The 15,264-nt window shown below is 59.4% G+C and overlaps 2 protein-coding genes across 4 annotated transcripts in view; both read right to left on the minus strand.

Annotated features, from left to right (window-relative positions):
- Positions 1–8,442, minus strand: part of PRR12 (proline rich 12) — a 29,106-nt gene extending 20,664 nt beyond the window's left edge. The window contains exons 1-5 of one of the 2 annotated variants that reach the window (XM_045441846.1): positions 7,864–8,441; positions 6,208–6,320; positions 5,015–5,176; positions 1,614–4,930; positions 408–1,068 (exon numbers count right to left, since the gene is read on the minus strand). In XM_045441846.1, the coding sequence (XP_045297802.1) occupies positions 408–1,068; positions 1,614–4,930; positions 5,015–5,176; positions 6,208–6,320; positions 7,864–7,949 (4,339 nt within the window). In that variant the 5' untranslated portion in view covers positions 7,950–8,441. Of the gene's footprint in view, positions 1–407; positions 1,069–1,613; positions 4,931–5,014; positions 5,177–6,207; positions 6,321–7,863 lie in introns of both variants that reach the window. The other variant, XM_045441845.1, reaches the window with a different exon arrangement.
- A 200-nt stretch (positions 8,443–8,642) lies between these two features.
- On the minus strand, positions 8,643–14,876 carry PRRG2 (proline rich and Gla domain 2). 2 transcript variants are annotated; one of them, XM_045441877.1, is made up of 8 exons: positions 14,561–14,871; positions 13,998–14,102; positions 13,792–13,889; positions 13,428–13,603; positions 13,236–13,275; positions 10,549–10,687; positions 9,559–9,705; positions 8,643–9,240 (listed from the first exon to the last, which is right to left on the minus strand). In XM_045441877.1, the coding sequence occupies exons 3-8, from the start codon at positions 13,874–13,876 to the stop codon at positions 9,222–9,224; spliced, it is 606 nt and encodes a 201-aa protein (XP_045297833.1). In that variant the 5' UTR covers positions 13,877–13,889; positions 13,998–14,102; positions 14,561–14,871; the 3' UTR covers positions 8,643–9,221. The 2 variants fall into 2 exon arrangements, with proteins under 2 accessions (XP_045297833.1, XP_045297834.1); XM_045441878.1 differs by lacking the exon at positions 13,998–14,102 and having other exon boundaries at positions 14,561–14,876.
- Positions 14,877–15,264: the final 388 nt, after the last annotated feature.

Raw genomic sequence — 15,264 nt, forward strand, 5'->3', positions numbered from 1 at the left:
CAAGTCTCTCCCTACCCCCCAGATACCTTTCTGTCCTTTGCCATACATCTCTAAATCCCAGCTCCTTCTCAGATCCCATATCCTCACCAGTTTTAAAAGCTCTCTCAGTACCCTGTCACCCACCTGTCCCTATCACTTATAACCTGCCCCATTTCCCACATTCTCCAGTGCCCACCTTGGGGCCCTTTAGCCCACTTAGCATCTGTGGGCAAATTAGAAAATGCTACCTTTCTTACTAAAAACACCTGTTTGCCCTCAATTAACAAGTTACTTTCATAAACAAGAGAATCTACTTCATCTACGTGAACAATGTCCCTTAAACAGTGCACAACCTGCACAACTGTACCCTGTGACCTGAACAACAGGAAAGCCCCTTCCCGCCCCCAAACCATCATCCCCGAGCTCACCGGGTGTGCCATTGCTGCTAGGGAGCCCCGGGAGTGGGGGAGGCCCTGGCACTGAAGCCTCAGTTGCCAAGGAGGGCACATCTGGGGTGGAAGTGTCCTTAGGCCCAGCGAGGGGTGGGTCATCAAGAGCGGAGATGGCTGAGGAGATGCTCTCCTGCAGGTCCCGGTTCTTGGCCACAGAGTCTTCTTCGTCCGAGGAGAAGGAGGGCAGCGTCTCCAGGTTGCGCTTCAGCTCCTCGTCCAGCCGTTTGCAGGGCGAAGGGCAGCCCAGCCCTAGCCCCTCGCTCTCGGCCGCCTCCAGTGCGCCCCCCAGCCCGAAGGCGCCGGCAGGCGGGGGGTGTGGCACAGTGGGGGCGGCAGGGGGCTGGGGCTGCAGGCCCCGGGCCGGCACAGAGGGCGGCACGCTCTTGGGGGGGCTGAGTGGGGGCGTCAGGCCGGCCTGATAGAGTGGCGGATGACGCTTGCCTGACTTGAGGAAGTCCAGGAAGGAGGCCATGAAGCCGGACTTCATCTCTGGCTGCTTTTCTTCCACCTCCTTGATCTTGGCCTCAATCTTCTCCCGAGTCAGGCTGGAGTCCAGGCTGTTGTGGTCAGCGCCGGATACAGCGTCGCCTGACGAGGCTCCCAGACCCTCACCGGCCTTGGGCACAGACAGCTTGATCTAGATATTGGGGCGATGGGGAGTCAGGACCCACGGATCTGGGGCCCCAAGTCCCCTCCCCCATCAGAAGCAGGAGCGCAGGCCCCCAACCCTCACTTAAGACCCAGGTCAAATTCCCACTTTCAGCCTGTAGAACTCTAGAATTCAAGCCCACAGACCCCTTCTGATTCCAGAACAGGACTGGAGTTCCTCCCTCGATGCTCCCTGATCTTCCTTTGCTTACAGCCCAGGAACCCAATCTCCAGACCCTCCACCCACACCCCCAAGACGCGGGAATCTAGGAACCCCCAGTCGCCGGTCCTTTAAGACCTAGCACCTAAGAACCCAAGCTCCGATACCCTGCACCTCCCTCCCTCCAGACCCCAAAGTGTCAATTCTCAGATCCCTCCAACAGTGGAAGCCTGGAATCCCAGCCCAGAGATTCATTTCCTCACAAGTGTCAGGAACATAAACCACAGCCCCCATCACGCCCCAGAACCTCAACCGTGGCCCCAACCCTCTGCTTTCTTGAAAACTTAAGCCATCCAGACCCCAGTCCCCCTCACCTTAAGTGGCTTCAGGGGCTCCAGCCGTGTGCCCCCTACCTCCTCAGCCTTCCTGCCCCGACCACGGCCCCGGCCCCGAGGTTTCTTGGCTCCATCAGTGGGTGTGGAGGCTGAGGCTGGCCCAGCAGTGGTGGGGACCTCCAGCGGGCGGATCCGGGGCCTACCCCGGGGCCGGGGTGGGCCATCACGCTTGGCCTTTGTCGGCTTGCGGCCACGGCGCCTGGGGCCATCGGGGCCTGGGTTGGGTGGACAGAAGTCGATGTCACCCAGGGGTGAAAGGGCCGGGCGGGAACGGCAGCTGGACACCAGGTCGGGCAGGCGCCGAGGGTTGAGGCGGATATCAGCGGGCACATCGGCCTTGTCCTCATCCGCCTCAAACTCGTACTCCTGGGCGTACAACTTCTTGGGCGTCTGGAAGGGCGGGTCGCGGCGCCGTAGCAGGTGGAAGGAGGACGTCTTGAGCAGCTTCTTTGGCTTGGTAGAGCAGAAGATGGGTGAGGTCAAGCCTCCCTTGGGCTCGGAGGCAGGTGGCGGCGGTGGAGGGGGAGGCGGGGGTGGCGGGGCCGCCTGGTGTGGCCCACTCTGGATCAGGCCCAGAGGCTCGGCATTGACCGTGGAGGGCAGCTCAGGCGGTTTGTTGGGGTCCAGGCCCAGGCCCGGCGTCTCAGGCCCAGCTCCAGACGCCCGGCTAGGGCAGTAGGGCCCATAGGGATCATAGGCAGGGGGGCCTGGAGGCGGCCCAGTCCCCGCCTTGGGGTCACCCTCGTCCTCAGGCGGCCCGGCCTTGCCATAGTCGTCTGCCGCCCCTCCGCCGAACATCTCCTCCATGGTGGGGAAGAAGCTGCGCTCCTCGTCTTGGAGCAAGGAGTCAGGAAAACAGATGGACGTGAGTGGCACAAAGCGGGGGGCCTTTGTGCCTTGCGGGCTGGGGCTGCGGTAGGCACCTGAGGGATCCTTGCCCTCGGTATTAGGTGGGCCTACGCCAGTGTCACCAGGCCCTGGGGGCAGTGGCTCCAGGGCCCCAAGCAACTCCTGCATAGCGCCTGGGGGCTCCAGACTCTCCTCGGGTCGCAGGCGGGGGCTGGGGGCACCAGGCTCCAGGCCGTGGCTTCGGAGGTGGGCCTCAAGCTGGAGGGGCATGGGTGGCGGAGGTGGGGGCGGCGGCGGGGGCGCCTGGGGCGCCCCATCACGGGTGGCTGGCTCAAGGAGGTGAACGCCAACCTTGGGGGCACTGGGAGAGGGGCTGGGGGCGTGGCTAAGGACAGAAGGGAGCAGTTGTGGTGGGGGAGGCGGAGGCAGCACCAGTGGGAGGTCAGGGCCCCCGGCCTCCAGGAGGAGGCCGTGGGGTGTGGGCTGGGCAGGCTGAGCCGTGGGAGGTGGGGGCGGCGGGCTCTTTTGGAGAAAGGCCCCCAGCTCCTTGGCACCGGCCCCATAGTGGACCACTGAGGTGGCCAGCCCCTCGGGTGTCTCGCCACCTCGTTCCGGCCCTTTCTTCTTCTCCTTCAGCCTCCCCAGGCCCAGCTCCAGGGCTGCTGTGGCACCCTCGTCGAGGCTGGCACTCGTCCGGATGACACTCTGCAGGTGATACCTCTGGGGGTCTTCCTTGGCCAGCTCGTAGGGTGTGCCTGGTGGACCCCCGGCCCCACCACTACCCCCAAGTCCCTTGGAGGCATCCGCTGCCCCATCTTCACCCACCAAGCCGTCTGCCCCTGAGGTCCGCGGGGGGCTGGGTGCCTGTAGGAGATGCTGGATGAGGAATTCCTCATCTTCCGTGCGCTCGGCAGGAGGCCCGCCGGGGCCAGCCAGCAGCTCCGAGCCATCCCCTTTGCCTTTGTAGCCACCTGCTCCGGCTGCGTAGCTGCCGGCTCCCGGAGGCGCCAGGAAAGGGGCCGAGGCCAAGACGGAACTCAGGTATTTGCCAGGGGCTCCCGGAGAGCCGACTCCAGGCGGGCGGCCGGGGGCAGGCGGCGACTGCAGTGGGCGGATGATGTGAGAAGGGCTGGCCTCGCCGCCACCCCCCAGGGAGCTGGGCCCCCAGCCACCTCCGTGACCCGAGAGCGCCGGGGAATGGCCAGTACTGTAGCTGAGCGAGGGGCTGGCTGTGGGCAGCCCCTGGGAATGGGCAGCTGGCCCGGGGTATGGCTCACCCTGAACCCCATACAGCTGCCCCTGCAGCTGATCCGGGGAGTAGCTCTGACACGTGGCTAGGCCAGGAGGCGGGGGGCCACTGGGGGGCTGTGGGGGCCCCCCTGAGTAGCTAGGGCCTTTGCTCAAGTCCTGTGCTTGACCTCCTCCAAACCCTTGCCCGTAGGCCTGGGGTCCTAGAAGCCCTTGGGGCTGTCCAGGGGAATAGGCTTGGCCCCCGGCCCCGCCAGCCCCAGAGGCCTTCCCAGTGGCATAGGCTGCTGCTGGCCCACCCAGACTCTGGCATTTGGGCGTGGCGGTTGAACGGGGCGGGGGGGGCCTGTTGGCAGCACCCGCAGCTGCTCCATAACCGCCTTTGCCTGTCTTGTAACCGGGCGACTGAATGATGGGGCGGTAACCTCCACCGCCACCCGCAGCCCCACCTCCTCCAGCCGCCTCTGGGCCTGCAGCCCGGCCCGATGCTCCAGCCGTGGCTCCACTGGGCCCAGCCTTGCTAGGCTCGCCAGCACCAGGGGAGGGCTCCCCGCCGCCCAGGGGGCTACAGGCCAGGTTAGCCCTGTGGCCCATGGAGGAGTAGCTGCCTCCACAGCTCAGGTAATGCTGGAGGGCGTGGGCTGGTGGCGGGGGCGGCGGGGGCTGTGCACTTGCCGGCCGCTGGTAGTGCTTGATGACGGTGTCCTGGCGGGGCAGGGCCCGCTCGGGTGGCGGGGGGCCCGGGGCAGCACCCGAGAAGTTGTAGAGCTGTGGGGAAGATTGCTCGGCGGCAGCGGCAGCAGCGGAAGAGGAAGCCAGCAGGTTGAACTGAGTCGGGAGGTGGCGGGGGGGTGGGGGTGGGTCAGGGGGGCCAGGGCGGTAAGGAGGGGTCTGGGCCGGGCCGAGACCAGCAGGCCCCAGGACACCGCCCCCTGCCAGGCGCTCGAAGCCCAGCGAGGATGGCACCGTGGGTGCTTGCGAGGGCTTTAGGTGCAACACATCATGAGGGGACAGGAGCCCGTTAGCTGGGGGACTGAATGGGGGATCTTGAAGGCTGAGGGACGAGGGCACTGGGAAGGGGCGGCTGCCGAAGGAAGCCGGGTGCTGGTAGGCCGACAGGGCAGAGGAGGATGGAAAGGTGCTGGAACCCGGCAGGGCGCCCGAAATGAAGAGCTCCGTGGGGCCTGGCGTGTGCATGGCTAGGGATGACGGAGAAGACCACAGGTCAGGGCGGACCACATGCCAGCCCCACCCTGGCCCTCCTGGGTCGGCGCTGGGCTTACCTGTTTGCCAGGAAGGACTGCGGAACTGGGAGAGGAGAGAGGAGGCAGAGGGGCCAGGCTGGGGGCCCCGGGACTCCAGGGCCGAGATGAGGTTCATGACGGAGGCGTCGGGCCCTGCTGAGCCCGCGTGGTGGAGGCCAGTGTCGAAGAGTCCAGAGAGGCCTGGCCAAGGACAAGGGGGTTAGAGTCAGCAAAGTGGGGTATAAGGCCAAGTTGAAAGGGAAAAGGAAGAGGCCAAAAGCAAGTCAGGTCAGGGAAAAGGGCTGGAAAATGTAAAGAGATAGATTCCAAGGGGATAAAGCGGACACAGCCAAGCTGAGGAGACAGGGCAGAGGATAACAAAGGGGAAAAAGGAAAGCAATAAGCAGGATGGAGTGTAGTCCAATCGTAAGGGCAGGGAGCCCAGGAGAGGAAAGGTAAACAAAAGAGTAGAAAAACCCAGAATCAAAGGAAGTGGGCACAACAGGACAGAGTTCTTGGTGGAAGGGGGAGGGAGACACAGAAGGATTTGGGCAATTCTAGCAAGGAAGGGGAAAAGATGGGATGACTGGAGCCACTTAGTAGGAAGAGGGCAGGTCTAAAGGGATTGAGTTCAAGTGGGAGGATCCAGAAAAAAAACAAAAAACAAAAAAAAAAAAAAATGAGGAGACAAGGGAAGGAGCCAACCAGGAAAGTTAAGGATCAAATTGGATAATGTAATCTACTTGCAGGTCCACCCAGGAAGAAGGAAACCAATCAGAATCATTAGAGGTAGGACTACAGGGAAAAGAATAAGGTGGTGGGCAGACCCAAGGAAAAAAGGGAGGTCCAAAGACTTAGAGCCAATCAGAAAGAAAAGGAATCAGGAAGAACGAATTCAGAGCGCCAAGGAGCCAAGAGGATGGGCAAACCTAGAGGGAAAGGATTGGGGTGGGATAGACAGGAGGAAAAGCCTGGAAGAGAAGGTGGGATTTGGGGGCTGAGGGGACGGGGCCAATTGGAGCGAAAGAGGCGGGGCCAGAGACAAGGGTGGACGAATCCAGCGTGAAATTGAGCAGGGACCAGCAGCCTCAGAGGCAACCAATCAGAGGAGAGGCAGCAAGGGGCGGGCCAGGACGCAGGGCACGGCCAATTAGGAGGGGTGGAACTTTCAGCAGCCAACCAGCTGCCTGGGAGGGAGGGCCAGCCCAGGCGGGGCGGGACGGGGGCCGTACCTGCTGGGTGGTGGTTGGTGGCATAGCTTTGCAGTGGGTGGGGGGCCGCGTAGGCCTGGCGGTGTAAGATGTCGGTCTCGGGGTGCGAGGTCCTGGAGCTGCCATAGACCAAGCTGGGGGGAAGGGAGAGATGTTAGGGTGTCCTCTGCAGCTACCCTAGGAGAATGGAACTCAGCAAATCCCCCGGGGTGTGGGGGGAATCTTACAGCTGACTGGGGGTTATCCCTAAAGAACCTTGGGCCCTAAAGGAAAGAAGACCAAGGGAACCGGGATACCCAGTGAAAAGAGCCATGAAACATTCCCCACTCAAGCCCCAATAAATAGAGCCCAGATAGTCTCACGTTTACAAACAGACATGCACAACGACGAGGCAAACAGAAGAGGGTGAAGAGTCAGAGGGAAGTGCCCCAAGTTGAAAATTCAAAAGGCAAGGACTTCCTACCGAGCCCACTATCCCCTGGACGACACAAGGCCCCGGGGCCCACCTGAGGGGTGCACACGGACGCCCACTCTAATGCAGACACGTGGGAACACATGGCCCTGAACCTCATATATAGGGTCCCGAGTCAGGAGCAGGAGGTAGATTGTTCCCCAAAAGGCTGGGATGGGGGGTGGGGAGGGGATAGGACTAGGGGAAAGTACCAGGTACAAGTGTGAACATGACCAACGTCCATCCCGCAGGGTTGAGGTTCAAATGCATGGGCCCTTGCAAAGCCAGGTGTGTGTGCAAACGACTATCCAGCTCACCCGTGGGGAAGGAAATATACAGAGCGAGAAGTCCCAAATGGAAAATCCTAACACATGTGGGGTCATGCCCAGCCATGCTGGGAAACCCAGGAGGTGGGGGGGTTGGGGACAGGTGAAGAGTGAAGGCAGGACATAAACAGCAGGAAGGGGGCTGATTCGCAGGTGAGCAGGGTGCCAACTAAGCACCAACAGGGCCCACGCTCACGCACACAACCACACACCAGGGAATTATCTGAATCTTCCCATGCAACGGCCCCAATTCACGGCTGGGACTCAAGAGGTCAAATACTCCGCTCCTCGCCATCCACTAGGATTCTCTGCCTTTGGGGGTGGGGGAGCCCAAGGGGGCGTGTCTCAGATTCCAGGACCCCCCCCCCCACACACACACAGAACCCCAGCTTGGGAAGGGGGCGGGGCCCCGTGCCCACTCTGCGCGCGGAATTTCGGGGGGGGGGGCCCGAGTGGCGCGGCCTCGCGCATTCCCGAACAATAGGACGGGAGGGGGGGGCTCCCCCCAGGTCTGCGTTCTAATTCTCCTTTCCATCCCACCTATGCAAGAGCAGAGCCCGGGATGCAGGGAGGAGGGATCAGCAAGCCGGGAATCCAAGGATGGGGGGAAATCCAGGCCTTGCTTCGCCAGTCCCTCCCACCTTCCCAGGGCCTTTCCGTCCGAAATTGTTTTGCACCCCCATTTTCCCGCTGCATCTCTCCCTTTGCATGCCGGAGCTGGCTTTGGCGGAGTTTGCAATTTGCAAACTGGGGCGGCGGCGTTGTTGCAAACCGAGGAAGGCCGCTCCCTTGCAAGCCGGAGGGGAGTTTGCGATGCACGCTTCGCCAGGCGGGCCAGGCCCGGCCGGGCTGGGCCCCCACCCCTTGGCCCCTTCCTCCAGGCCACCCTCAGCTCCTTACCTAGCTTTCGCTGACCTCTCGTAACTCCATCCCGCCCCGGCGCCGAGCGGGTCCCCGAAGCCGGCGCTGGGGTAGTTCCTGTCCATGAATTGGCCGCGGTGGAAATTGGGGGGAGGGGGAGGGAGGGAGGGAGGGAGGGGGCGCGCGCGCGCTCTCCTCCGCCGCCGCTCCCTCCGCTGCTGCTTTTTTTTTTTCCCCTCTCTCTCTCTCTCTCTCTCTCTCTCTCTCTTTTTTTCTTTGCAGCCGCCGAAGGCCCGGGAAGGCCCCGGGCTGGGGAGGGAGGGGGCAGGGGCGGAGGGGCGGGCAAGGGAGGGGGTGCAGCCGCCGAGCCAAGGAGGGGGGAAGGGGGGTTCCCCCTGGAGGGAAAGGGGGGTAGGAGGGACCCCGCTGTCTCCGCCTTTGCCCCGGCGCTTGCAAGAGAGAAGGGAGGGAGCGCGCTCAGGAGGGGGCGTCCCGGGCGGCCCCGGGGTGGGTGCGGGCGCTGGGTGCTCGCTCTCTCGCCGCCGCCGCCGCCGCCTCCTCCTCCTCTGCGCTCACGGTGCAGCCATCTTTGCACAAGGCGGCTGGGGGAGGGGGGGGAGGGGAAGGGGGGGCGGGCGGCGGGGTGTCTGGCTGCGCTCCGCTTCCTCCCACAATCCCGTGCAAATGCAAAAAAAAAAAAAAAAAAAAAAAGAGAGAGAGAGAGAGAGAAAGATACAGAGCGCTAGCACGGCCTGGGGGTGTAGGGCGCAGCGTTTGTACAGAAAGCCGACTCCGCCGCGCGCAGACGCACCCGGGAATGCAATTCAGTTTGATTTTTGTTTTTTATTTTTTGCGTTCACTTTTTGTCTCTTTTACGAAAGCATTGTAATTTACGAGAGAAGCACAACTCCAGTCTCCCGGTGCAATGCGAGCCTGACCCCAAAGAGCACACTTGCAAATATGCCCCCCACCCTTCCCCTGGATTGCAGAGCTCCCGTGTGCGTGCAAGGAGAGCACACGAAAACATGCGCGTGTGTGTGGACCGTAGCACTGGAGGGCGATGGCCTTGTCACACCTGCTCACTCACGCGAGTCGGTACACCGGGCCCACGCGCCGGGGTCCGAGTTTCCACGCAAGCCTACCCCCGGGGGGCGGGGCTGCCGGGTACCCCCACCGTCAGGAGAGCGTGGGGGCCCGCGAGTAACCCGGGACGAGGGAACACGTTGGCCGAGGATACGCGTGTATCCGTACTTGGCGGAAACACGTGTGCCAGGGTAGGCCTCGGGCCGGACGACCACTACTCCCACCACTCCTCAAGCTCAGCTACGTGGTTTAAGAGGCCTGGGGGCTCTGGAATCCGCTGTGAATCTGGGGAACACCAGCTCTGAAACAGCTCTTCAGCGAGGCCTCCTGAGGCTGCATGGGGAGGGGCACAATGGGGAGTCAAAGACCCGGCTGTTTTTCCCCCCTCAACTAAGACCACTCCGACCCGCCCGCGGGCGTCTCAGCCAATCGCGGACCCTCGAGGTACAAGACCCACCCTCCTGTAAGGCTCCACACCTACAACGCTGGGCCACGCCCCCAGGCAATTGCATAGGACCCCGCCCCCGCGCTCCAAGCCTCGCCCCGGATAATAAACTCAAAATTCCAAGTCCCGCCCCTGAGCCCACGCCCCTCCTCTCGCAGCATCCTCCCCTCTGAGCCCCACCCCCGGGTAGAAGCCCAGCCCAGTACCTGGTGTAGGGGGGCGGAGGTGCGTCGTGCACCCCAGAGGCCGCCAGCGCCTGCTCGTAGGTGGGGAGACCTGGGGGTGGCGGTGGAGGCAGGGGCGTCGGGGGGCCTACATTGCCCAGGGGACTCAGGGGGTTAACGAGCTCAGCCCTGGGGACAGAAAGTACACTGTTAGCAGGAGAGACCTACAGGATAGAGAGATTTGGGAGGAGGAGGGAAGACCTAGGGACACAGAGACTCTGAGGGTGGAAGGGAGAAAGACCAGAGGAAATGAGGGTCACCTTGAACCTGACCCGCCACACAGAAAACCACCTCAGAATGAGAGGCGGACAAACACAGGCAGACAGACATCAACTGCTTAGACATACTCATTCACAGACATACATGTGTTCCAGACACGGGGAGAGTCATGGAGAAAAAAACCAGCCCTGCAGAGAGGTAGGCAGACACACACTGATACAGACATAACACAGAGATACACCCAGTCACAAATCTCCCAGTGCCCCTCTTATAATAAACTCTTCCTAAAAACCCCCAGACCCACTATACTTCCAAGACTGACACTCAAGCACCTTTTTAGACCCTGCCACTGAGAAACACATGCCTAGACAACTCATAAGGCACACACAAACATGTGTGACAGCCTGTCACCACGGAAACTGACATGCTACAGACACCCAGAGACCTTACCGCTAACAGCCTCGCCAGACACGATACACACAGAGTGATAGTCACACATTAATACGGTACCATGAAGACATGCAGCAGATACTGAATGAGCTCCTACTGTGTGCCAGCTACTGAGGATATAGTCAGACAGACAGACAGACACGCAACTGGACATACGCAAGCTCACAGACTGACTTTCCACGTGATAGTCTTCTCAGACCTTTCCTCTGGTGCCCACCTGCCCCAATCCTTGACCCGTCTCCTCCTTCCTCTCCTCCCCCTGCTTTCCAGCCCTCAAATGCCTTCTCTCTGAATCCCCCTTACTCTTGGGGACAGGGCTGCTGGCCTCTACCCCGTCGTCGGCAGTGCAGATACCAAAAGGCTCCCAAGCTGGCCAGGACAATGAGCAGGATGCCCGATGTCAGCCCCACAGCCAGGCCTGCTACATCCACACGTCCACGCCCTGCAGTGGGGAAGGGGGGGGGGGGTGGCACCATGTCAGGGGCTGTCACCCACCTCAACAACCCAATGCCTTCCCCACAGAGGGAGGAGTACAGGCCAAGAAGCAAAGCAGAACTGGGGCCACTTCCTAGGTATGTGACTCCAGGCAACTGAACGTACTCATTTCTATAAGCTTCCATCTGCTGCCCTGTAAAATGGGAATAACTCCTCCCCCACAGGCTGTGAAATTCATTGAGATCAAACACATAAAGGGTCTACGATAACTTCATCCAGGACTAGAAAATATGGCAGCTGTATCCCCGTGGTGACAGAGGCCCCTCCCTGGACACAGTGTGGCTTGAGTCCCTCCTAAACAAAATCCATCTGGATAGGGAGCTCAGCTGCCCCCACACTGACCGTTGCCCGATTTAGCAAATAATAATGTATGATACCCTATTAAATACTAATTTTAGATATACAATGAATAATTTTTTTTTTAGTATAACTATGTCCCATGTAATATTTAGGACACTAGGGGTGCCTGGGTGGCTCGGTCACTTAAACATCTGACTCTTGATTTAGGGTCAGGTCATGATCTCACAGTTCGTCAGTTCAAGTCCCAAATCTGGCTCCACGCTGACAGAGTGTAGCCTGCTTGGAATTCTCTCTCTCTTCTCTCCGCCCACCCGCCCCCCACACCCCACACTCGCTCTCTCAAAATAAATAAATAAACTTAAAAATTGTTTTTAAAAAGGGGCGTCTGGGTGGCTCAGTCGTTTGAGCGTCTGATTTTGGCTCGGTTCACGATCTCACAGTTTATGGGTTCAAGCCCCAAGTCAGGCTCTGTGCTAACAGCTCAGACCCTGGAGCCTGCTTCGGATTCTGCGTCTCCCTCTCTCTCTGCCCCTCCCCTGCTCACGCTCTGTCTCTCTTTCTCTCAAAAATAAAAACATTTAAAATTTTTTTAATAAAAAATTTTAAAAAGAACATACTTGGACTAAAAAATTTATTCATGTGCATTTTTTAATGTTTATTTATTTATTTTGAGAGAGAGAGAAAGCATGAACAGGGGAGGGGTAGAGAGAGATAGGGACAGAGAGAATCCCAAGCAGGCTCGGAATTGTTAGGGCAGAGCCCGACACAGGACTTGATCGCACAAACTGTGAGATCATGACCTGAGCTGAAATCAAGAGTCCAGCTGGATGTCTTAACCCCTTAACCGACTGAGCAACCCAGGCGTCCCTATTCTTGTGTGTTTAAAATTCAAATTTAACTGATGGGGGTGGGGGTGTCCTGTGTTTTATCTAACAACACTTCCCCTCTGGAACGCAGTCCCTTTACCAACCACACCACTGAGGGACAAGACCTCAACTCTGAAGGAAGAGGAGAATCCACAGGAAGGCTTCTGAATTTACTGGGCTATGAAAAATCCATTTATCAATGGGGGAATTTAGGGACCTCCCCCCAGCAACAGATCATTGGGTGTCTAGAACTCGGGGGGACCTTTTGCTAGGACCCTAGGCCTTTAGCAATCCAAGGCCATGCCTCTGAGGAGAAACAGGCACACAGGGAGAACTCCAAAGGTCTGTGAGGCCCTCCTCTGTCTTGCTGCTGGGGAGACTTCCTGTAGCACTGGGTGGGGAGCTTTCCTCAAACAGTGAATCCCTGGTGGCTTTTAGCCCCCTTAGCAAAGAGCTGCGCCCAGAAGGCAGGCCCTCCAGATTCTGATATGTTTCAGGTGGATTCAAGAAGCCACTGGGCCTCACTAGGCCAGCAGCGAGGTAGTTACCTCCCCTAGCAACCAGGCTCCAGTGTGAGGACTCCAGCAGACCCAGGGCTTGTTGCTAAGGGGCATCCACCCTAGCAACCAGGCCACGGGGAGGGGTGGGGCATCTGGTACCGGGAGGGGGTTCCTCCCTGGGCAGTGGGCCTTGGGTCCTGAGCCTGGCTAGGTGTGGTTGCTAGGGAGGCCTCCTTAGTAACCAGGCCAAGGCTGGGATGGGCCCATGGGGGAGGGGAAGCCAGCCAGGTAGTGAGTGCTGCAGGCTTCCTTGGTCGGGCCTGGCCAGGCCTCGTTGCTAAGGAGCAGTCCCCCCTTAGCAACAAGACTGCAGCCATGGTGGGGCCTTAGAACTCACAGGAAGGGTTGGGGGTGGGCAGACTGGGCAGGTGAGGATGCACAGGCTTCCAATGCCCGGCCTGCCTTGGCCAGGCCCTGTTGCTAGGGAGCAGTCCCCCTAGCAACCAAGCTGCAAAAGGGGTCGGGGCTCTGCACTCCAAAGAGGTTAGCACCTCTGAGTCTGAAGCCCCTGGGCTGTCACCCCTCTCTCCACCGGCACTTCCTCCTTCCTAAGGACAGGAGGCCTCCTCCAGATAAGTGTGGTAGGTTCCTCAGGCAGGGGCTCTAGTCTCAAAGGAGGGGACTCTTTTGATAACTACCTCCAGGAACTCAGGGAGCATGGAATTTGCAGGAGGCACATTTGGGGCAGGGGGTGTGGGTTCGGACCTCCACGGGAAGGGGGCTGCCTTAGCTGCACAGAACAAGAGGGGTCCCCCCACACCCCACTCACCTCCTTTGCCATTGTAGATGTAGCTCTCCCAAAAGCGCTCCTTGAAGGGGTAAGAATAGAGCAGGTGAAAAGACAGCATATCAGCTGGGAGAGTCCATCCCCCCCAACCTGCCCGCGCCCCGACTTCTGAGACCCAGGGTAGAGGGAGTTGGGGGCCAGGACATCCCAGGGCCTGGGGAGAGGGGCTCTCACCGTCAGAGTGTTGTCCTCAAAATACTCCCGTGCCTCCTCCCAGGAACACCGCTCCTCACGACACTCCCGTTCCAGGTTCCCTGGTGTGAGGAGCTCCAGGTCCCAGTGATTGGCTCGTGGAATCCGGCTACGGCTTCTTAGAAAGCTCTGGGCTTCTGGGGAGTCCAGGAAGACTTCTGCACCCAAAGAACATGAAACATAGAAAAATGGGGGGCTCCCGAGACTGGGGACACGGAAGAATCTCAACCTCAGGGGATGGGGAGCTGTGGAGTGCTCAGGGAGGAGGGGACTGGAGGCAAGGGTTCCTGAGTCAGGGGAAGGTGGAGTCTGCGCCTGGACACAGGCTCTTCCCCCAGACACTCACCTGGGTCTTGGTCCCCACTGGGTGAGGTGTCCAAGCAGGTGGTCAATCCCAGGTACAGAAGCAGCAGAGAGGGGGAGCCCCTCATATTTTACGAACACCTGAAACGGGGCGTGGTGGAGACATCGGGTGCCTCAGCCCCTGGGGAATGACTGGACCCTATGGTCCACAAATTGTAATGATTTGTAACAATAATAGCAGACACCTACCTAGGCTGTATCCTGGGCCAGGTAGTTCAAGGTAGTTTACCTATATCAACGCCATTTAGTTTTCACAGAAGTGCTGTTCTTATCCCCGTTTTACAGACGAGGAAACTGAGGCACGGAGAGATAAAAGAATTGCCCAAGGTCGTGCGATTTGCAAGGTTCAGAAGCAGGATTTGAGTGAAAGCTGTGTGTGCCTCCAGAGACTGGAGCAGGGAGCTTATCTTTTTCTCTACCGGGTCTGCAGCGCCCAGCATGAATTTTGGCACATAGTAGGTGCTCTTAAACATGTCTGTTGGTGATCAAGATTCCTTTCTTCCAGGTAGTTTCCACCTATACTTGCCTCTCCCTGTGCTCGTTACCACATCCACCCACAGAGATCAAAGATTACAGGAGAGACCAGAACAGGAGAGGCAAAGAGTATATTCTTGGGTCCAGGGGGGGCAAAGGGAGTGGGGGTCCTGGACCCCTGGGACTGGGGGACCCAAGCTTCTGAGTCCCGGAGGGGCAGAGAACTGGGGGACCAGGGTCTCCAAGCCAGGCTCTGCCTCCAGGGGACATTCACTTACCTGCCCAGACCTGTGAGCGACTGTCCCCTCTTCTTTAATTGGGGCTTCCTGGGCCAGGCCAGCTAAGGCCAGCTGTGAATGGGGGATAGGGGAGAGGGGAGGGGAGTGAAAGGAGGGGTGCCCCTCTCCCTGTAATCAGACGGATCCCGGTTTCTGGCAGAGGGGCGGGGTTTGTGATTACCTGTCCTGGGCGGGACTCAGGTAAGGGACAAAGTATTTAAAGGGACCTTAGGATGAAGGGCCTAAGGTCCAGAGCCTTGTAGGGACGCCAGGGTTCCCGACACCGACACCGTGGAGGCACTTAGGGGATTGGATATGCACCTCTTCCCTTGTTTGTCCCCTGGGATGGAAGCTTGCCTGGGTGAGCTAGGGAAATAAATGTCTAGGTGTCCAGATGCCTAGATGTCTAGAAACTGGTGGGAAATGTATGCCTTGGTCCCTGGGGGTAGGTGGTCGATGCTGTAGTAAATTCCCGTTTTCTGAGGTGATTTGAAGGACTCTGACTTCCGATTTCTCACTTGCCCTCCTTATAAATTGGAGACAGGGGAGCTGTCCCTTCTCAATTGTCTCTCAACACGCAGCAAGAAAAGTGGCTAATATACTTGGGGAAGTGAGCTTCCCGATCTCTAGAGGAAGTGGTTAATCCTTCAATTCAGACTTGCAGAGACGCAAAGCCTGGACATAACCAGTAAATCGTCCGCCCT

The sequence above is a fragment of the Leopardus geoffroyi genome, chromosome E2 (genome assembly GCF_018350155.1).
Source record: "Leopardus geoffroyi isolate Oge1 chromosome E2, O.geoffroyi_Oge1_pat1.0, whole genome shotgun sequence".
NCBI classification, from domain to species: Eukaryota; Metazoa; Chordata; class Mammalia; order Carnivora; family Felidae; genus Leopardus; species Leopardus geoffroyi.